Raw genomic sequence first — 23,660 nt, 5'->3', positions numbered from 1 at the left:
CTTCGGCTCAACTCAATCAGCCAACGTTGATTTTTCTACATCTTAACGCTAAACATGAAGACGAAACATGGATGAAACTGATGAACATTCACAAGTGTACGTCAATGCTCACGCCAGAATTCGAACCGGTGACCGTCAGTAACGAGACTGGGAGTCCAGCACTCATTGTGCTCGGGCACCAGAACAAGAGATCCCGGTTTCGATCACCGGTAGAGGCCCATTGCACAATGGTTCTGATCCCACTCTAAACTGTACGTCCAGTCCCGGTTTGGCTTGGTTGATTGGTTGATTTGGCGTTTTAAGTCCACTTTATGCACAGTAAGGCTAATCGGGACCGGACCTACAGTTTAAAGTGGGATCCGAACCACTATATGCCTCCATCGGGTATCGAACCCAGGACCCCTTGATTACAAGTCGACGATGCGGGGAAGCCCAGTCCCGGTTTGGCCTCTCTGCGCATAAAAGTGATGTTGTAATGAATTTATGCGGCCACAGAGGCGATCCGAAATGACAGGAAAGAGAAAGAGAGATTAAAAGATATAAAGAAGATGCCATGAAACAAAAAACAAGGAAATGTAACGAGGAAAGATAAATTAAAGAAGAGAAAGGTAAGGTTTGGTTTGATTTGGTTTATTTTACTTCACTTTTCTGCCACTCTTGGATAATCGCGAAGATGAGGATGATATGCTGAAATTGATGAGAGGACACTCGCAAAGAACAACCAATGCCTACCCTGGGATTCGAATCCGGGACCCCCGGCGTCGTAGCGCGCTGTGCTAACCACTCCGCCACGGCGGTCCCCGCGGAGGAAACGAAAGGAGTAATAAAACACCCAATGAAGCTTTTATTGTTTAAAATTAAACACTCGTTCTGAAATGAAATTGTGCGGACGTAACCTACATCCACAAATCCCCTCTTCCCTGTGGGCTTACGGTCTGCTAAGTTTCATCTTGTCGAGCCTCTTCAGTTGCTGAAATGTCGACAGGTACCACGACCTTCTTACAAGGACATTCTACTGGGGAAATTACCCTAAAAGTCGTTGTTGTGTCGTAAGGACCTTTCAGAAGGTAAAGACCCTCGGGCGCCATTTGCAAATAAGGCCCGGTAGACACACACGAGCCGGTACACATCGACGCAGTGTCTCCACGAAACTGCGGAGTAATTACGTCACAGTCTGTCCTCTCCCCGTTTCCCTCACCCTCCACGCCCTCCCCCATCCCTTCAGCTCGATACCTATTTCTCCCCGACGCTATGCGAGACACGAGCAGCTTGGAATGGGGCCCTTTTGTACTTCCGCTGCGTCAATATCACAACAAATGCTCCCAACATGAAGGCACTTAGTAAGGAGTCGCTCTATCAGAAACGAATCAGTAAAAAGAACGCATCGTGTGCAATATTGGTTCATGCACAGCGTTCGAACGAGGCACAAGATATAAATGTGTTATCGAATGCAAAAAAGGTCCTGCTGGAAAGACGTTTGCATAAAACGCGCTTTGATCAGTTCAGGTAAATGTAATCCGTTCTTACGTACAGCCGGTGATCGGATTTTCGAAAAAGGGGGGGGGGCTTACGTATACTTGTTTTTAGTAGTCAGTCTCTCGCGTTCTTTTTCAAAAACAAAATAGGGCTATGCCCCTCGCCAGCCCCCCTTGGTCATGCCACCAACGCAAAATATAATAGGCAAATTGTCCATTATCAGGTTCAATCATTCTGTTTTCCGTCATGTGGGGCTTAGAATTCAAACATTATTATATTATATTTTGTTATATACTTTTACACACCTCGTTCAAGACAAAGCTTTAAAGGCTAGGGGGAAATTTTACTCATAAATTTCATTGTTTGACCTTTCACACAAGACCTATAATTTTTGGACTTTTGAAAATTGTGGAATCATTTATATTTCGGATTGAGTGGTACATAACCTGATTCCTGTACTTTACACACAATTTTTTCGATCTCAGTTTTTAATTTGGTTATTCTGTTCGACTATGAACTAACTGAACTGTTATTAACAATAAAAATATCAATCTTTATGCTTTCTCGTAGCTTGAAATGAACTATGCTAATTTCCAGGCGGGGAGGGGGCGACGAACCGGTTCGATCCCCCCTCCTTCCCGACGAAAATGCCTGTAGCTACCTATTGTAACATTCGGAAGAACGTGCTAGTAAAGAACATTGAAGTGAATCTTGAACAACTTGACGTCGGAGCACATCTTTGTATTCAAAGTTAACATTCAAGTCTCATTTTATTTAGAAACTACTCTAAATAAAATCATTCAAGTCAAACTCTTGACTAATCGCAGCAGTGATAAAATAACATCGTAACATCGATTATCGAACAAAGGCATCCACAGAGGTGTTGTTGAGAGACATTTAACTAGAAATATTTTATCAATTTCTTTCCATATCGAAATCTATGGAATCTTCATTATATATTTCTACAGAGAGCACACAAGAGATGATAGCTGGCATTCGAGAACAAACCGTGGAATAAAATACTCTTGCATTTCAGTCTCTAATTGTTTTGCTTATGAAAATTAGAAAAAAATCCTACACTTTTTGTGAAAATATGTTGCACCATTATGATCCCACAATTACTCCTATGTTGTCTAATACGCACTGCCATCTTTTGGTAAAAAGTTAAATGTGTCCAACTATTCTTGAGTACATCAGAAAGTTTCAAACTCTTTATTCTTTAAAGTAAGAATTATGATTAAGATTATATACGTATAAATAAGATTTATGATTTTTCATGCAATTGTGCGGCCAATATTTAGGCACATGTTGCTTGCGTCTACTGACAAAATTTCGACATGCTAGTGTTGCCAGCTAAGGTGATATGCCTCTAAAATGGCACTTTTTCACTTAACCCGTATAATCGCCAGTCGTAAATACATCAAATGCTGCACATGACCAACATTGGTCGCAAATGACAGTCACCAGACGTCTAATTATGACCCTTAATTTCTTATGTACTTTTCCACCAAAAAGTGGCATTCTGGAAAAATTTTAACGCTACCTTCCGCCTGTTATTAATTTATGTAATTGTCTGTATAGAGTAAACTGATAATGTTGAGTATTGTAAATATCTCAATGCATGAGGCTTTATAATGCACAAAACCCGATGCAAATATCTGTTACGGTTTTCATGATGTACATTTTCAAAGCTAGGGTTGCGCGACTATTGAAACACTCTGTAGTAGAAGTAGGAACAGGCAGAGATAGAGAGAGGAGGGAATGGAGAATGGACAAATAAAAATAGAAAAGCATTAGATAGGGAAATAGGGTATCAAATATTGAGAAATGATGCAAAGGTAGAGAAACGAAGAAAGAAAAATAGTGAAATGAAGAAAGAAAGAAAGTGGTAAAAATGGAGAAACAAAAAAAGTGAAATAAAGAGAGAAAGATAGGGAACATAGTAAGAAAGAGTGTGGAAAGAAAGGGAGTAGAAAGAGAATAAAATAAGCTGGGGGGAAAGGTTCATCTAAGCAGGGTCCCCCCGAAATCATTTCGCCTACCCTTGAACCAGCCCTGACGAAATTGTTTGCCTACGCATCTTAATTCTCAACCCAATTGATAGGATACAATAAAACAATAAACAAATAGGAAAAATAAATCACAGCAGAAAAAGGTATATACTACACTAGCGAACTACAGTTCAACGGTTTGTGTACACCTTGCACTGACACGATTTCAAGCTTTCATCAGCAGCCCTTTAAAAAAGTTAAGTTATCCACAGAGACCATTTCCGACAACTCACTAATGTATCCACCAACAATTAAGCCAAGCGGCGCTGAAGGAAAACAGCCAATCGTGTCGAGTTATCATTCCAGTGATGAATAATTGAGATTCAATCTAACATTAAAACTTGCAACACTGCAACGTAGCCCCGCCCCCACCGTGCTTGGATTTTAACACCTCGACACGGAACATGTGATACATGGGAATGTTCCTAACGAGAAGTAAAAAGTTCCCTATTGCGAACGAAGAAAGCATGGGTTCTTTTCTTGTGCGTGGAAACGTTGAAAGACTGGGAGGGGCGTTCCGACGCGTACAGGGAAGGAGAGAGCTATCAATCTTAATGAAAGACTTGTGACATAATTCGCACTACCTGCGTGATTATTATGGGGTGCCGCAGGGGGTAAAGAATACATAATTTATGATCCGATATTGTGCGGTGGTTTTGCTCGAAACGAACGCCTGTTTCGTTAAACGCACATGGGTGTTAATAATTTATTTCACGGAAACTACAGTTTATGCTATCGGACAGTTCCTTAATGTTATCGCAAAGTCTCAAGCTTAGTTTCTGAAGGTGCATGCTCCATGTTGTGGATGTGAGATAAAAGGTAAATTGTGGTGTAATGTTAGACCTTCTGGAAAGACAATCTCACTTCCGCGCAGTGCAACCCGGTAACTACTTCTAACAGGCCAACGGAGCTCTGGCGCCTGGACCCACGGCCAAGATAATCCTTTCTGGGATTGTGTAGTCATGTGAGCCTCAGCTTTGAAATTAGATAAGGAGATTCTCGTTCTCAGAGACATTACAGTTTTTGTTCTTGTCTAGTAGTGAATGAATGAATTAGTTTTAAAATTTGAGTGAGGATGTTTTTAACATATTTTCTTTTCTTGTTAGGAACCTGTCTCCATTTTTGTTTTAGTTTAGCCCTTATTGCGTTACGGGCAAAAATAGCCTAATGATGATGTGCCAATGCTACACTCCTCACAAAAGTTTAATAGGTGATAGACGCGCCCTTGGAATGCAACTACACATGGTATCTGTCTGGTGGACGTTCTCATCTTTTCGCCGACATATGCCACCGTGCCTATCACCTATTTCCTAATATAAAAATATTCAAAACTTGTTGTGCCTAATATTTCAATATTCCAAACTTTTGCGAGGAATGTATGAAAATCAACCAATCAACAAAAGATAAATTCACCAGCGCAAACCTTTTTAAAAAAAATAAAGGGGGCAAAATTTGAATGAACTCTATTTTATATATTCACCTGTTGTTACATACGCACATGTTAAGGTAATTAGGGGGGCAGAACAGAAAATGCCCATACTCCCTGCCACTTAGCGTAATACTACCTTGCAAGCACGGAAAAATGGGTTATTTTACGTCGCTTTTATTCAGAATTTTGGCAAATCGCGACGATGACAATGAGTGATGACATGATGAAGGGATCCTCACAAATAACACCCATGCCTAGGTCGGGATTCAAACTCGGGGACCCCGTGTTGTAACCAGCTCTGCTAAGTGGGGGAGATGTGTAGATGACCTTCCGCATGTTCGCCCTCGTATTCTTCTTTCTTCGCCCCATTCCAACCTCTTATGGTAATCGCAATGATGATGAAGAATGATAATTAGATGAAAATTCGTGGACACTCATAAAGAAACACTCTTTACGATTATCTAAAAGAGGCGTAAAAGCGAAGTAAAATAAAACAAATCAATGAATCAATCAAATCAAAAACTTTCAAAGGTTACAATCTATCCTGGAAATCATTTTATTTAATTATAGTATCAATAAAGGTAAAAAAGGTAAAGTGCTCCCCTGTGCTTAGCACCACGCCATGAAGGCGTATAGGGGGTGTGGGGGTAACGCCCCACACTTTCTTGATTCGGTCGTGAGTGGGGGTGATGTGATCAGCATCACGCCCCTAACCGCCTTTACCCCCCAGGGTTTCCCCGGGTACCCATGTCATGCGCCGCCCAACGTTAGAAAAGTTCAGACGCGTTACCGACTGAGCCACCGCGGCCACTATTATAGTATCAATAGTTATGTTATTAACCTGAATCTGTTATAAATATTGTTGTTGAGTTCGATTTTAAGTCAACTACGGTATATGTACAAAAAGTCTATTCGGGACTGGACCTACAGTTTCAAGTGGGACTCGAACTTCTATGGGCCTCCACCGGGTATCGAACCCGGGAACCCTTGATCACAAGGCGATGGCGTTATCACTACTGTTCTTAAATAAATACAAGTGACATTCATAAAGCTTGCACGATTACTAGCGTTTCAAAAAGAGCTCAGAAAAAGAAATTTATACTTGGACTCCTAGAAACGTATTGGAAGTAATTTGAAAACACCTGCATCTGCGGTTCGCAGTCACCTCATCGCTTCCATCTTACCCGGTAGAACTTTTTAAGCCTCTTCCCCAATGTGATCGCAATTGTTCGTGGGACCTTCCACTTTAAACTAGTTTTCACGCAATTGTTCCATGGTCGCAATTGCCTGCACATCCAACAGCTCGGCTACAGAGAAGACCGAGTTGATAACAGGCGAGTTATCGACATTACACTCTGGTTACATAAATTATTATAAAATAGCAATAAATTACCAAAAACTCAAATTAACACAAGTAATAATAATATCTGAGAAGATATGTTTACCCCCGATAACATCCTGGCTAGGCTCATATACCACTGCCACATAAGATCTACGTACCTTGAATTCAGTTGACTGAATCACCAAACATTAGCTTATTACAAACATAAATTGTCTCTACTAGCGCATCTGTTTGTCTATACATGTTAATAATCGATATCGAGTGATCTACCGATTACTGATTAATTCCCCTGCAGCACAGCGAAATTACTCGCTGTTAGCCCAAACTCCCACTTAAACGTCAGCACAATGACATTCGAATAAGATAAACAGTGAGATACAATTTCAAGCCAGTTGTTCCTAAGCTGTAGTTTCAATGAAACAAGTAATGATGATGTAGAATTACCGGATTCAATCTTGTTGAAATTTTTAACATAAAATTAAAGCTGCCAAAAGAGGGGAAATGTAAGAGAAACATGCAAAGACAGTGAAACATGCAACAGAAACCCGCCAAAACAGTGAAAATGTAATAAAAACCTACCAAATCAATGCACCATGACATAATAACCTGCCAAAACAGTGAAATGCAATAGAAACCTATCAAAACAGTGAAAATGAGATAAAACAAAGCTGTCGAAACCTTGGAAATGCAATAAGAATCTACCAAAGTACTGAAACATGTAATAAAACTTACCAAAACAGCAATATGCAATAAAAATTGTCAAAACAGTGAAAATGCAATGAAAACTTGCCAAAACAGTGAAAATGTAATACTACAAAGCTGTGAAAACAGTGAAAATGCAATAAAATCCTGTCGAAACAGTGAAACATGCAATTGAAACCTGCCAAAACAGTACAGCATGCAATAAAAACCTGTTAAAACTGTACATTATGCAATAAAAGCCTGTCAAATCAGGGCTTCATGTAATAAAAACCTGTCGGAGAATGCATTGTGGAATAAACACCTGTCAAAACAGTGCATCATACAATAAAAACTTGGCAAAACAGTGAAGCATGCAATAAAAAACTGTCAGAATAGTGCATCATATAATAAAAACCTGTCAAAACAGTGCATCATACAATAAAAAACTGTCAAAACAGTAAAACATGCAATAAAAACCTGTCAAAATAGTGCATCATACAATAAAAACCTGTCAAAACAGTGAAGCATGCAATAAAAACCTGTCAAAATAGTGCATCGTGCAATAAAAACTTGTAAAAACAGTGAATCATGCAATAAAAACCTGTCAAAAGAGTAAAATGCAATAAAAATCTACCAAAACAGTCCAACATGCAATAAAAAGCTGCCAAAATACTGAAAAATGTCTAAAAACACAGAAAGGTTAAAATAAATCTTCAGAAAATGCAAAATAAAAACATTTTCTGTTCAAACGAAGGAAAGAAATTGCTATCACGTCTCGTCTTTAGGGCTGAGAAAACGAATATGAACCTAGATAAAAAGTATTGTAAAGAATTGGAGGCAGCAGGCAACGCCCAATAAAGACCGCATGGTAGCAGATGCTCACGGTCACTTTTAGGAAAGAGCTTGTTAACACGACCTTTTCATTCCGAAACCTTGGTCGTCCTTCCATCAAGGTACATTCGCTTCAGACCTTTGACAACGACGATGCTCGAAGCTTGTTTAATGCGTACCTGTGCGTGTGTGCGTAAAAGCTGGGAGGGAAGTTGTGGTTTTAATCGAATAAACGGGAAAGTTGACGACGAATATTGATTCAAATGTCCCGTCGCGGTTGCGGGTGTGTTAACGATCTCGTCTTGCACGGGGATTCCAGCTAAATATGGGATATACTGTTTAATACCCCACGATGCATAGTGGAATCGGGAATTATGTTATACGAGCAAGACCGGTGATAGCTGAATTGCAAGGTAAGTGTGTGGAGCTAATGTACATGTTTCAAGTAGTCAGTACATCATCGCATGGAAGCAGAAAATGCATGAACTCCATTTCACATTTAACAGATACAAACCCTCTCTCATTGATTTAGTAAACAATTTTCATTAAATCAATAACCACGTAGAAAGTTGGAAACATTGGTTGAAAGGATTTTGGGAAATATTACTCAAATAGGAGGCCCACAAACATGGTATGATAAAATCCATTTTATTGATTGGAATTTTGTTACTTAGAGTCGCTTTTCTGCCACTTTTGGCTGATTGCGACGATGAACATGAGTGATGATATGTTGAAATTGAAGGGACACTTACAAAGAACATCCATGCCCAGGCCGGGTGACGTACCGCACATTTATATAAATTCAGTGATGAATTTCCTCATAACTTCGACATATAGGTTTCATGAATTTTTATTAAAAATTAAACTATTATTGGCGACAGGAAGCATATTATGATGGTAATTTCGTGAAATTGAAAACAAAAATACTGGCAGTAACAAAATTACATGTTAAAAATGGATGAAAAATTTAGTGTAGGATTATTTCGGGCCAATATTTACCTTCAGATTGTTTTGAAAGAAATATTTTTTTGTTAATTGTGTCATGCTTGCTTAAAAATTAACTACTAAGTATAATACGATAATTTTAATATTCTTCTACTGAATATTCAACCTCCTCCACCATTATTCCTATGAATAAACAGCTATGATGTTAGCCTCAGTGTTGAATAATTGAATGAAAAATAATTTGATCTGAATCTGACTCTTTGTTAGTTCGTATTATAAAGGCAAGATACATGTAAGCCCTTGTATAATTCTCAAAACTTGAAGCAAAATATTGCAGCATATCATGAAAATATTTATTATCACGAAAACATTCACTACCCCCCCCCCCCCCCCGTTGCTTAGAAATCTCTGTTACATGGCAAGTTCTGTTGGTTGAATATGTGATGTACCCAACTGCAGTTACAGTTTGAGTGACTTCTTGCATGTTATTGTCCCTTGTCAATCGTTTATATACAGTACGTCCCTTTCTTCCATTCATCGTTTGTTGGATGGCTCTTGGAGCGAATACTTATAGCCTACTACGATTGATTATAACACTGGGTTAAACGACGAAGTGTAGCATGTGGTATCAAGCCAAGAGCTGGGGGGTACAGACTACCCCTTCCCCCGAAAACAAGTGGCGAAAACTTTTATTTGGTTCATTGTGTTACTTAGGAGTAATACTAACAAATGAAAATGATATTAAAGAGGAAATAAAAAGCAGGCTTAATTCAGGAAATGCATGTTACTTTTCTCTTCATAAACTTTTGTCTTCTCGTTTAATATCTAAGAAACTAAAAGTTAAAATATACAAAACAGTAATTTTGCCTGTAGTATTATATGGATGCGAAACCTAGTCCCTTATATTGAAAGAGGAACATAAATTGAAAGTATTTGAAAATAAAATCCTTAGGAAAATATTTGGACCTAAAAGGAATGAGGAGACGGGTGAGTGGTGAAGGTTACATAATTTAGAAGTACATAATTTGTATTCATGTCCAGATATTATTAGAATGATTAAATCAAGAAAACTTAGGTGGGCAGGCCATGTGGCACGAATGGGAGAGGAAAGAAGAGTTTGCAGGATTCTTGTTGGGAAGTCTAATGGTAAGAGACCTGTAAGAAGGCTAAGACGAAGATAACATGGAGATGGACCTAAAGGAAATCGGTAGAGATGGAAAAAGAGTATATAGATCTTGCTCAGGATAGGGCCAGATGGAAGGCCTGTGTTCCTGCAGCCATGGACCTTCGAGAAGAAGGCTAGAGAGTTAGTTAGTTAGTTAGTTAGTTAGTTAGTTAGTTAGTGTTTTTACTTTGGGAATTAATATAAATGCTAATCCCCTTTCAAATTATTACAAATGAACTGTGTTTGCTGGAATCATGCTTTCTAGGGTGGTGATGCGTCTATCAAATCTCACAAGATGAGATATACTCTATACGCTCAAACACTAGTCATAAGGTCCATAATTTTTTAATTAGAAATGGTGGAACAATTAAAGTTATTAGAAGAGCGGCTTCACCGCTCTTGGCCCATTATTTCCATCGGGCTATACAATTTAGTGAAATCTTGATTTCATGTTTTTCAGAGGACGAAGCTGGAAAAACTTAAAATGCAGGCAAAGGTAAAAGCGGGGAAACTTTTATAACATTTTGCAATATTGGAACTATGCGGGAAAGTCCGAGAACAAAAAATCTGTTTTCCACTGTATTTTGAATTATCTTTCGAATTTTTGAGAATTTTGTGTACTCCCCTCCTGCCTGTCACTCTGCCCTTTTCAAAATTTTCTGGGGTCTCTACTGTACCGAATCCATTATGTATTATTCAGTTTATTACATCAATATATATTTAATTGCATAATAATTAATATGTAAGACATCTTTAATAGTTTCAAACCCAACAATCCCCAAATTTTCACACCGCACCCCAATATATTCACAAGCCTTAATTTATGCCCATTTTTGTACTAAATTTGCCTTTACATAACCTAAAAATCTACTCGTTGAGCCGATTGAAGATTTTGAATAAACCACCGAAAGATAACATTTTCCAGCATCCAACTGGAGCAAGAAATGTCAACCAATATTATAAAATAGACCAGCTTGTATTGCCTCTCTTGGTTACATTGCTAAAGATGGCTACTGGCAATTGTCTAAACATGTGCGCCGAATACTTCTTTTCTCATTCTTATTGAGGGAAATGTGTAGTTTGTTCAGCGACAAAGTAGGGTAAACAATTAAATTCAGAGTCAATAAGTATGTTGACTTTCAGAAAATAATCTCAATGTATACAACCATGGAGCGTCCAGTATGTTGTCGATCCTAAACTCATACAACTTCTGGATCATATACACCGTCACAAAATATATTGACCATTATCTGCCGTTATAGAAGTATTGCCGAATTAAGGGAGGGGGTTAGAGTTCAACTCCCGCCCCCCGAAAAAAATCTAGAATATTGATTAATGCAAGTTCAGAAACAAAAAACTGCAATTCATTTTCAAATACTTATTCAAAGCTATGCAAAAATACAACGAGAAGAAAATGTTGAGAGGATCCTTTCTTGGGACAATCGAGATAAAACAGTTGCAATTCCCGAAACTTGTACGAAACCACTTTTTCCTTGAAATCACAGCCCATCCACGACCCCTGCACTTTCACTTCTGGCTGTCCTCTTTCCAGTGTTGTTTATTTATTTAGCTTTTGTTTCACATAGCGGAGATGTAGGCTCGTGCCTTGTCTTAAACTCAACTATAAAATGTGTGCATCTATTTATCCATTAGATATATATACATATAGGTATAATACATATATAAAAACAGAATATAATGAACATACTTGTACATACACCCTTTACAATAGACAAACCACAATTTAAAAAATAGCAAACAGGTTCTTCCTGATTCAGAGTGAAAATTCCCTTATGATTTTCCCAAAAATCCCTTTCTTACCTTTAAATACCCTGTGTTGTTGGATGAGATTTTTAATCCCCCTTGACAAGAGTTCAGACCTGGGACCTTTGACTCCGTAACGTGTTACGCTCACCCTCCACAAGCTTGTATAGTGTACAGTGACTGTAAATTATACTATTAAATATAGCAACAATTGTGGGTGAACTCGTCCCGAAAGGCGATGTAAGAAAGTATTAGTGTTAATATGCTTCTATACACAAAAGTCCCTTTAATTCACAGTTGTTGCCATTTACAGGCAGAGAGGTCGATCTTGTACGTTCAAGTCTAGGCATTTATTTTCTTCGTCACTTATCTAGAAACTACAAATAAATTGTCAAAGAAGATAGGAAGTTGCTTTATTGTGTAGTTACGTAGTTAGTGTTCCGTAATTAATGGCTGTATCGATATTATCAGTGATCCTAGATTCAGAGGCACCGTACGTTCAAAATTCCATCTTCCTAGCTAACATGAGAAGAAGTAGCCACAGTTATTCTATTAAAGAAAGCCGTCTTTAAATTTCTCCCAATTAAGTTACCTGTGAAACCGACCGTATGGTTTAAGTCTTGTTTCTCAAACACTTCTCAGTCTGTTATATTGTTATTATACATCAAGGATTTGCAATATAATTATAAAGAGGGGAAGTGATAATTGTAACGCTGGCATGTCTAACCTTTGCTTATAACATCAGTTCCTAAGCTATACAAGTTTTTATTTTCAAATGCTAACTGCGCCTTTTTGTAAATGTACCTGGAATATTACATGTTTATTACGTAATGAAACAATTTGGATTTACGTTTTATTAACCCTACAGAGCTAAGGTGGGAAATCAGTAACGCTAAAACTAAGGGGTTGTCATTTTGACGACCTTATTCTTTCGCTTCATAGGAAGATTTTATTGGTAATTAAAATTGGCTACTAACATAATTAGTATTAGGAAAACAAAAAAACGTTTTAACATGACTTAACGTTCATATTTACATTTAAAATAGCATTTATTTGGTATTCTCCACAAATTGCTTGGAAACAATGACTGCATTCCATTTTTGTTATCCTCCTTTCCTTTCATGGTTTTCAAAGGTTATTCGGGAGTTTGATAGATGGATGCTGTGCCATGACTTGTCTAAAGCAACGAAACCACATTTTTTAGTTTTATTTTGCAAAACACAATCGTTTATGCCTTGTTCAAATAAAAAATAGATGTGGCAAATTTGATCACGTTAAAGGTAATGCTTCATCAGAACGACTACGCAGATAAAATAATATCAAATAATTTGTCAACCGGACAGCAATTCAACCCAGACAATATTATTCCCTTCCCAATTCAAGGCCAATTGAAGGTACTGAAGGTGCCAAGCGCATCATGAGGTAAGAAAGGAAGGAGATACCTTTTTGCATTACGCGACGTCAATTTGACGAAGTCTTATAGCTTTCTAGGGTTACGTAGGCCATGAATTAATATTGAAATTTGAAGAGAGATACTTCTGAAGTTTCCTGTTTCCGAGTATTCTTTAATCCAAAGTAGGGATAATATAGTAAAATTAGTTGGTGCAAGGATGTGTTTTATATTTATTGTGCCAAATCCACCTTTTGGGCGGTTCACATATGAAAATTCAGTACAGGTAATGGATAACCATAATGGTGCTTGGGTGTAAGGGGCGACCCTTTCAGAAAGCATCCAAATTTCAATCTCACTTCAACATAGTACACCCTGGATTGCATTTTGCACACAAATGACGCTCTGGTGTCTGGACGTAAAGTCAGTATAATCCTCTGTGTGACTTGAGTTATGTGTTAGTGGTCATTTCATCTTATCACCATTCATTCTCATTAGCTAAAAATGGGAGAAAAGAGAAGTAAAATGAAAAGAAGTCAATCATATCAGTGGTCTTAAAATTGAAACTACAAACTCCTCTTATTTCTGTTCAGACTACAATGACCGAAAAAGGAACAGTACTTTTGGCATGAACGCAAGATGACCATCTTTGGATATCCTGAGTCATTTCGAACAGAAGAGTGTCTCGCTTGAGTTCTCGTATATTCTGCAAGAAGTGTATAGCAACAGAAATTCTATCATGATTTTCATGTATATCTGGATGTCAGGTGTACTACGCATGAAGCACCAATGAGGCGTATTCCGCCAATCACTAGTATGAAGACACAGATATACATCAAAATTAAAGTTCGTGTCCATTATGTAGCCATTATTATCCGCTGTTCACCAGAACAGATAATTGTGTACCGTATGTGAAGAACATCATACCTCCACAGCATAACAATTACTCTCATCTTCAAGCATTGAACATACGAGTTGCTAGTGCACAATATCCATCACTTTTGAAGAGTACCAATATCGCCATAGTTATATCTGTCACAGTCAGGTTACCATCTTAGTTTGCCTTTCAGATATGTCCTGATTCACATTTAATGAGATCATTCTGGAAGGAAAGGGACACTTTAAAGTAATTTCAAATTGAATTCTACTTCAACGTAGCGTTCCCTCTACTCAAAAATTTGGAATCCTTGATTTGGAACTATGAAGCATCACTATCTGCAAAGGCTGTTTAGGAGAAACTCAAATCTACTTATTTCCAGTTCGACGACTAAAATATCAAAGTACTTGTAGACGGTGTGGAAGACTGAAGTCAGAAATCCTACACTGACATCTAAATCTAGATCTGTTAGCTGATGGACCCCAATTCCAATAAAAGAGGGTTGAACGTGTACTTGAACCAGAAGGTAGAAATTCGATACTGCAATTTGAAACCCGCCCAAAACGCCCTTATTTGCCCTTTCCCTTATATCGACTGTTTAAGGTCCCACCGAAGCATGGATCGGATGCAAACAGGAAACTATTTGAGCCGAGGGACGAATAATCCGTGCGACAAGAGCCGAAAAACCTAATCGAATTAACGCCAACGCGTATTGGTTTATTAAAGCAAAATGAAATTCTAGGTTAACCATTATTACTACGGAGGGGGAATCACCGCGCAGGTCCCACGCCGAACGTATGCCATCATCGGAAAACACACGCATAGTATTCTCGCCGGGGTATACCCCGACAAAACATCTTCAAAAGCCGGTCGGCGAGGTCGCAACCTGGTGGCAGTTCTCCGATGCATGACCAAGCACGTAGCAACTCGAGCACGCGAAACGAAACCAGTTTTTCCCCATTCCCGAAGGACCCTTTCCTCCACGTTGACGCAGGTAGGAGAAGGGGCGGAGGAAAGGAACAACCTGGGACTTTTGTCCAATGGTGTACAGGTGGGTACTTACTCGTTGTGTGGGATATCCTCGTCCTGCTCCAGACCGACCGAGAAACAAATTGCCAGCACAAGTAGTGCAGTCCAATGGCGCGCCATGTCCGCCGACTTTTTTTCACGCACACATACACACCGATCAAACGTCCCGCATCGCACCTACCATCCCACAAGGGGTGGCGACTAAGTTGAAAGAACACACAGACAAAGCGGCGGGGATCCGAACGGCACACACACCCAGCTCTGGCCTCGTTGGAGTCCCGGGCAACTTGCGCCAACACAACGCGCTGCTATTGATTGGGGCTAAGGAGCAGTGTTGGTAACTCTCTGCTCACAAGAGTTGCTAAGCGAAAGTTAAAAGGAACTAAAAACTTCCGTGCCTCTATCTCGTTGTACCCTGTATTCTAGTTCTTCATACACTTCATTCTTTCTTATCCACTCTCAGCAATATTGCTTTCATTGCTTTTAATGCTCGTCTTGTACTTACTGCACAACGCACTACGTACGGTTTTTGTTGTTGTATATGTTCCACCGTCTACTTCAGGTGTACCCAAAGTACGGCACGCGGGTTCACGTTCGCCCTCGTACTTATGACGCCTTTTTATTTGATTTTGAGTTAGTGTATTTTATGTAAGTAAAATGAAATGTTGCCATTGACCAGTGGCGGCGATTGGGTGCCGAAACTAGGGGGGTCAAGGAAAGCTTACTTTCTCTTGGTAGACAAGGTTTAGCAGATGTGACAAAAAGTGGAGGGCAAGTAATCCCTTACCCCATAATCGCCGACACTACTAGCTGCTAATCTCGCAAGAAGATTGGAGATATAAAATTACTACCCAAGATCATTAATGGAAACTTAAGATGTAGCATCCCACTCCACGAACTTTCCCTCGGAGTGTCTGGACATAACACACGGAGCAAGGAAACTTTCTACACTACAACTCCCAGGCTCTCACTCATACAATATTCCTTATTCCATAGGCTACCGAATGAGTTCAACATCTCAAAACAAATAGATATCTTCGTCTCTTACTCGTCTTTTATCGCCAACCTACAAAATATTGTACATAATTAATGTTGGTCCGAGGGTTCGATACCCAGTGGAGGCACATAGTGGTTCGGATCCCACTTTAAACTGTAGGTCCAGTCCCGATTACCCTTACTGTACACAAAGTGAACTTAATTAATTAATTGATTTGGTGTTTTAAGTTCACTTTGTGCACAGTAAGGCTAATCGGGACTGGATCTACAGTTTAATGTAGGATCCGAACCACTAAGTGCCTCCCTCTTGATTACAAGGCGATGACGTCATCGAGGAGGCCCAAAGTGAACTTAAAACACCAACTCAATCAATTAGCAGGGTGGTATTTGTAGCGGGGATGGGGGGATTCCCCCTCTGGGTACTTGTGTCCCTCCTCTGCTTGATACATTTTATCCATGGGGGAAATGTTATATGGCATATAGTCATTATCTTATGATGTCCCTAGACAGTCAGTAGAATCCCCCCCCCCACCCACCCGCACTGGAAATTTCTTAAATACCACACTGTCAATAAGTAATGTTATTGTGAAACTAAATCCGTATATCTTGTTTCTGGTTTGTTAACATTGGTCTACTGCATTACAATTTTTTCTTTTCGGTTTATTATGGCTTCTGTTCTACTGGAAATTTCAATTAATATATTGTTTAAACAGCCTTACTGGCCCAACATATGAGAAAGTTTGGTCCCCCTGATCTACAAAATTTGTAAGTGTAAATATCCATTGATCTTTAAAAAAATGAATACTTCCGTGGTCTTTCCATTTTCACCAACAATATACAGGATGTTTAAAAAAAAAGAAACAACATGTATTTGGTGTTCAAATTTAAAATAAAGTAAAAATGTTAATTAAATATTAAATTTATCTAAAATAAATTAAAGTAACTTACGGTATATTATGTTCATGTTTTACAGTAGACGGTGAGTGACAGCTGGCATGCCACAGTTCGCCATCCAAGAACGTGCATGGTGCGTGGAACATTATTTCCGAATTTATGAGACAGGACGGAATGGTGGGCCTTCCCTGGCATCCGTAGCAACCGGGTTTCAGGACCAGTTCAAACAAGATATTTAAATTAATTAAAACATACCTATCGATTCAAAATATAGGTACACTAGCAGTGCAAGCTTTGGTTTGAGTGCTGAGTTTCAGTTACCTTTTTTTTAACACCCTGTTCAAGAACATTCATACAAAGTTATCATTACGCCAACCTCCTCAATTGGCCATCATCGTCATCTTTCCAGCGTAATCATTGTAGCCAGGCCATAACAAAAAGTTCATCGTCCATAACAAAAGAGGTAAAATACTTTTGTATACCCATGTATACATTACGTTAATATCTGAATGGTATATTTCATATTACAGCTCATTTTGTCGGGCAGGTTCTATAAGAATCACCTTGTATATGTTCTCTATTACCCTCAAAGGAACTAATCACTTTAATTTTTATTTAAAACTTGAGCTCAAAGGTGTGCAGTATGCACTTGACACACACAACTATGATTCCCCCTGGACTTAACCTGTTTCTCTCGTGACTAATTGTATCCAGCATAACTCCTTTACGTTTTATAGGGGTCGTTAAGGGACTGACTCAGCCTGTACATACAAGACTACGTTTATGAGTATGATGTTAAGTACTTGCCTAACAATTTAACAGTTAAAGAAAACATTTAAGTGATCAAACCCTTTGAGGGTCAAATCAGGTTTGACGGGGATGCCTACATTCTAGGCATGGGGAAAATAGAAACGTTTGTGGCACGACCAGAAAATGTCGCTCGGATTCCAAATTTCGGGTGTGGTGTTTCTATGTCCATTCATATCCAACTGGGGGTGCCTTGCTAAATTCTCACATTTTGGGAATTTTGGACCAGGCTAAGGGGCTGCAGCCTAGGGCACCATTCATTTTTTAAGACAACAAAGTCAGAGTTGCAAACTACGAATTTTTTTAAATAACCTATATTATTTTTAATGGGTTTTTCTTTGTTTCCTCATTTCAAAAGTTCTAGTGGGGTAAATATCACAAATCATGGCAAAAAAATGAAAATATGAAAGGGAATATCAAGGGACGCACATAAAATATCGGTGCTTGGTATTGCGTGGAGGGCGCCAAGCCACAATCCTGCCTAGGGCTGCAAAATATCTAGCTGCAGAACTGCTAGCTGGGATTCAAACGCTTGGTTTTACAAGACATTGTACTAACCATTAAATTTTTGATTGATTCATTGAGTTGGTGTTTTAAGTTCACTTTTTGCACAGTAAGGCTAATCGGGACTGAGCCTACAGTTTAAAGTGAGATCCCAACCACTATGTGCCTCCACCGGGTATAGAACCCCGGACCCCTTGATTACAAAGCGACGACGCTACCACTGCGCCATCGGGGAGGCCTACTAGCCTACTAACCATTAAAGAAACTGTGAAAGCAGTTTATATGTGTACTGAACCTTAAGTACTGTTTCATCCCTGTACGTACAATTAGAGTATTTTATAGTCCTTGTTCAATATTATATTTTTTTTTTTAAATAAGGCTCTCATTAAAATATTTATTTTCGTAAAATAATACTTTTCACTACCAGGATCGATATGTGAATAAGAAGTTATCAGTACCAAATATTCAATCATATGAAAATTTCACATAAAACAATTGAAGTTACATTTTAGAATGAACAAGAATCCAAGTTAAAGTTCTATCTTCGAGTTTTCGTTTAATAAAATATCATCAAAATCGGATATACGACCATTGATTGATTGATTGATTTGTTGTTTTAAGTCCACTTTATGCACAGTAAGGTTAATCGGGACTGAACGTACAGTTGTTTTCTAAAGTGGGATCCGAACCACTTGTGCCTCCACCGGGTATCGAACAGGATACATGACCATAAACGATTCAGTGTGGGCCGCTATTTTGATTGATCGCCAACTTGAAAACCTAGCCCACTGTGATGTCATCTATTTTAGTTATTCAAGAGGCCACTGATTAAGGCTCGGTTGGGCGTCTGGCAGCCGTTTTCGAATTTCCATCTGCATTCGGAAACCGCTGTTACTCCAAAATATTAAGAGGTACATATGGTTAGAATTCCTTCCTTAGAATTCACGTGAATCTTCATGTGGTTTGCTCGTATCCAAGAAACTATTGAAAATATCTGGACAATAGCAAAAGCAGATGTAGTTTTTCAGACTTGAAATATCATATAAGATGAAAATTCGAAAAGAGCTGCCCTGGCGTCGGCCAAATATCCATCGGAACCTTCAGTGCTGTAGGTTTCATCAGATTCTACTGTTCCATACAAAAGCGTTATTTTTAGCTTTTGGTACAGTGAGCTTGCTGGAGGTTTGGATTTCGCCCCTGTACATTACATGGTGCATAAAGAGTATTGAGGCAAGACCCCAAGTGGAAAGTGGAGATGATGTGATCAGCACCATGCTCCAGCAGCCCGGTACCTACTGAAGAGGCTGGGTGAGCCTCAGAGCCGTTTCATGGAAGGGACATTGTCGGCAAAATTCCTACTCGAAATCATCCACACCGGAAATTAAACTCGTATCTCCCGAATAGCAGCCAGACATCCCACCGATTTTTATTATATTAATATTTTCTGTGAATCTCGATCATCATTCTTTCATTACTCATTTGTTTCGATTTTTCACTTTATTATTCACTTTCTCATCACGTCAAGCATAAATATCCATACATTAGCCAACCTCCGTGACGAAGTAGTTAGCACAGGGTTCCCGCATTCGACACTTGTGAGTGTAGCGCGCTACTTGTAGCGTTGCTACTGTAGCGAGCTACAAAATTTGTAGCTGTAGCAGCACTACATTTTAAAAATTGTAGCTGTAGCTGTAGCGAAGCTACAAAATTCTTGTAGTTGTAGCGAAAATTTCGCTACAACTACATTTTTTCTCAGCGCTTTGAAGTAAATTTTGAATCTGGCAACAGGGTAAAAAAAAATCGACATTAACGCTTACTTTTGCAGAAGGTTCATGAAGACAAAATATATTACTCAGAAAATCCGGTTATCCATCATGTTCACAACAATTATCATCCTTGAGTCAATGAAACATATTTTTCGTTCAAAATGCTGCCTTCATATCAGTGTATTAACAAATGAAGCATTTATTCTCAAGAAAAATATATATTGATGTATAATCATAAATAATCCTACAAAATTTTATTTGTGTATAGTTGTAATCATTAATTTTTGCAACACCCTAATTGCAATACTCAGACATCAAATTTGAATTGATATGCCACTTACATAGGTACATTATTCTCAATCCCTATGGTAAAAATAAGTAAATGAAGTAATACTGCTATCGACATTATCGAATGATGGGAATCATAATAATAAATAACAGAATCTATTTTCCAATAAATACAACTGTCACACTAGGGGTTGATTTAAGTTTCTTATGTACAAGTAGCGCAAAAGTAGCGAATAGCGAACAGGAGTAGCGTAGATGTCGCTGCAGCGAAGCTAGGTTGCTGGAAGAGTATCTGTAGCTGTAGAGAAGCTACGTTGCTGGAAGAGTATCTGTAGCTGTAGCGAAGGTACGTTTTTAGAAGAGTATCTGTAGCTGTAGAGAAGCTGCATTTTTGGAAGAGTATCTGTAGCAGTAGCGAAGCTACGTTTTTGGAAGAGTATCTGTAGCTGTAGAGAAGCTACGTTTTTGGAAGAATATCTGTAGCTGTGGAGGAGCTACGTTTTCGGAAGAGTATCTGTAACTGTAGAGAAGCTACGTTTTTGGAAGAATATCTGTAGCTGTGGAGGAGCTACGTTTTTTAAAGAGTATCTGTAACTGTAGAGAAGCTACGTTTTTGAAAGGGTATCTGTAACTGTAGCGAAGCTACGTTTTTTGAAGAGTATCTGTAGCTGTAGAGAAGCTACGTTTGTGGAAGAGTATATGTAGCAGTAGCGAAGCTACGTTTTTGGAAGAGATCAGTAGCTGTAGAGAAGCTGCATTTTTGGAAGAGTATCTGTAGCTGTAGAGAAGCTACGTTTTTGGAAGAGTATCTGTAGCTGTAGAGAAGCTACATTTTTTAAAAGAGTATCTGTAGCTGCAGAGAAGCTACGTTTTTGAAAGTGTGTCTGTAGCTCTACCAAAGCTACGTTTGTGGAAGAGTATATGTAACTGTAGAGAAGCTACCTTTTTGGAAGAGTATCTGTAGCTGTAGCGAAGCTACGTTTTTTGAAGAGTATTTGTAGCAGTAGCGAAGCTACGTTTTTGGAAGAGTACCTGTAGCTGTAGAGAAGCTACGTTTTTTAAAGAATATCTGTAACTGTAAAAAAGCTACGTTTTTGGAAGAGTATCTGTAGCTGTAGCGAAACTACGTTTTTGGAAGAGATCTGTAGCTGTAGAGAAGCTGCATTTTTGGAAGAGTATATGTAGCTGTAGAGAAGCTACGTTTTTGGAAGAGTATCTGTAGCTGTAGAGAAGCTACATTTTTTAAAAGAGTATCTGTAGCTGCAGAGAAGCTACGTTTTTGAAAGTGTGTATGTAGCTCTAGCAAAGCTACGTTTTTGGAAGAGTATCTGTAGCTGTAGAGAAGCTACCTTTTTGGAAGAGTATCTGTAGCTGTAGCGAAGCTACGTTTTTTGAAGAGTATTTGTAGCAGTAGCGAAGCTAGGTTTTTGGAAGAGTATCTGTAGCTGCAGAGAAGCTACATTTTTGGAAGAGTATCTGTAGCTGTAGAGATGCTACATTTTTGGAAGGGTGTCTCTAGCTGTATAGAAACTACGTTTTTGGAAGAGTATATGTAGCTGTAGAGAAGATACTTTTAAAATGTAGCGTTCTGATCACTGAATGTCCGTTCATCAGTCTCATCGTGTCATTACTCACCCTCGTGTTCGCAATTATCCAAAAGTGTTAGAAAAGCTATATAAAATATACCAAGTCAATGACATCCATACATTATCGCGGATTTGAATCTGGAATCTCTGATATAGTTATTTCATTAATATTTTTCAATGTCTTTGAAGTAGTACACAATTATCGTTAGAGTATCATAATTCACGATCTTGTACGTAAAAATATCCCTTTGAACATGTGTCAATTCTTTTATTTGTTTAATATTTTTTACTAAATTCCAGATGCAGAACAATGTCGTTGGATGTAGTTGAACTTTTATTTTAATTTTGAATTGCTTTTCTTTGTATTAGCAGCTATCTTCGAGAAGAAATTTCGAAGTGATGAAGAAAAACGAGAATATTGGTAGCTGTTGTGAAATGTGAGTTATTTCTTATAAGTAAAATTTCAACTACATGAATATCCAACGACATTTACAATATTGGAGTTACTGAATATATAAACATTGTTGTTTGAACGTTCAGCTCCTCCTAGCTATTCTCAAGAACGAAAGTTTGTAGGGTAGTGGTTACGGTTGTCAACCTGATGGTCGTAGGTTCAAACCCCTCCGGTGGCAGAAAATTTTCGTAAGTTTTAGACGTATCCCATTGTGTTCATTGTCCACGCAGTGTGAAACGGAATGATTCTGTTTGGAATTAACGATTGGGGGAGGAGATATGTTAAAAAACATAACCTCCATTTCAACGAACTGAGAAGTGGAGAAAAAAATGGATAATTCTTTAAATATGAAATTTACATTCATGTTTTTAGTGGTATAATCGCAGGTAGAATCAAAGATCTTACGTGGAAGATTTTATCTCGCTCTGAACTCAGCCAAAAGGCATTTCGCACCCATCTAATACATTCTCCAATTCATTTTAAAATATTATTGAATGTTTCATGTCTATAATTTGATCAATGCATCAATTCTTGACGCTGACACGATATTTTCTACAAATACCTCATCTCTCCTCTCGTCTCCTTTCTCTTCTGTTCTTCTCCTCTCCTTCTTCTCTCCCCTTCTTCTCCTCTGCTTATATGTCATATCGCATTCCCTCCTGTTCTCGCCTCTTGTCTCCATCCGATTCTTCTCCACTCCTCTTATCTCCTCTCCTGTCTTAGATTTCCGACTCCACTGCACTCTTCTCCTCTTCTTTTCGTCCTTCTCATGTTCTCTCTTTAATCTCTATTCTCAAATCACCTCTTCTCGTCTCCTCCTCTCCTCTCAATCCTCCTCTTCTCCTCTCTTCTCCTCTTTGCTCCATTTTTCTCATCTCTCCTAGCATATTTTCCCTTCTTCCTTATTACTTCTCCTATCTACATCTGTCCTATCTTTTCTTCCCTCCTTTACTTTTCCTCTTCCCCTTTCGTTCTCTCTATTTTCTCCTCTCATTTGTTGTCCCTTTCGTTTCCTCTCTCCTCTTTTCCTATGTGTAGACTCATCAGCGATGAAATACTAGAAAATCGATTTTCTTTCTTTCAGGAAGTAGTATTTCTTATTTGCGACAAATGTAATACTGATATTTTTTTAGAGTTTTATGCGATAATACTTGGTTTTATTCCTTTCGCGTATTTCATAAATATATGTTGTGCATGTGGCAACCCTGAAATTGAGCCTAACTCTATACGCAACCCACCAGCGCCTTATGTAATTTGGGTTGCCTAGTTTAAAATGTCGTTGTCCTAAAACGTTTGAGAGACACTGTACATATAGTGGACTTAAAACACCAACTCAATCAATCAATCAATTAAAGCAAATGCACGTGTTCTCCTTTCTTTGCATG

General features: G+C 38.6%; 1 protein-coding gene across 1 annotated transcript in view; it reads right to left on the bottom strand.

Annotated features, from left to right (window-relative positions):
* stol (voltage-dependent calcium channel subunit stolid) overlaps positions 1-15,247 on the bottom strand; it is a 309,278-nt gene extending 294,031 nt beyond the window's left edge. Inside the window, exon 1 of the mRNA XM_083132012.1 lies at positions 15,015-15,247. Within this exon, the coding sequence (XP_082988138.1) occupies positions 15,015-15,100 (86 nt within the window). The 5' untranslated portion in view covers positions 15,101-15,247. The remainder of the gene's footprint in view (positions 1-15,014) is intronic.
* Positions 15,248-23,660: the final 8,413 nt, after the last annotated feature.

The sequence above is a fragment of the Lepisma saccharinum genome, chromosome 1, assembly GCF_977018435.1.
Source record: "Lepisma saccharinum chromosome 1, izLepSacc3.1, whole genome shotgun sequence".
Lineage (NCBI taxonomy): Eukaryota > Metazoa > Arthropoda > Insecta > Zygentoma > Lepismatidae > Lepisma > Lepisma saccharinum.
The sequence above is the reverse complement of the archived record's forward strand: the minus strand, read 5'-3'. Positions and strand labels throughout refer to the sequence as shown.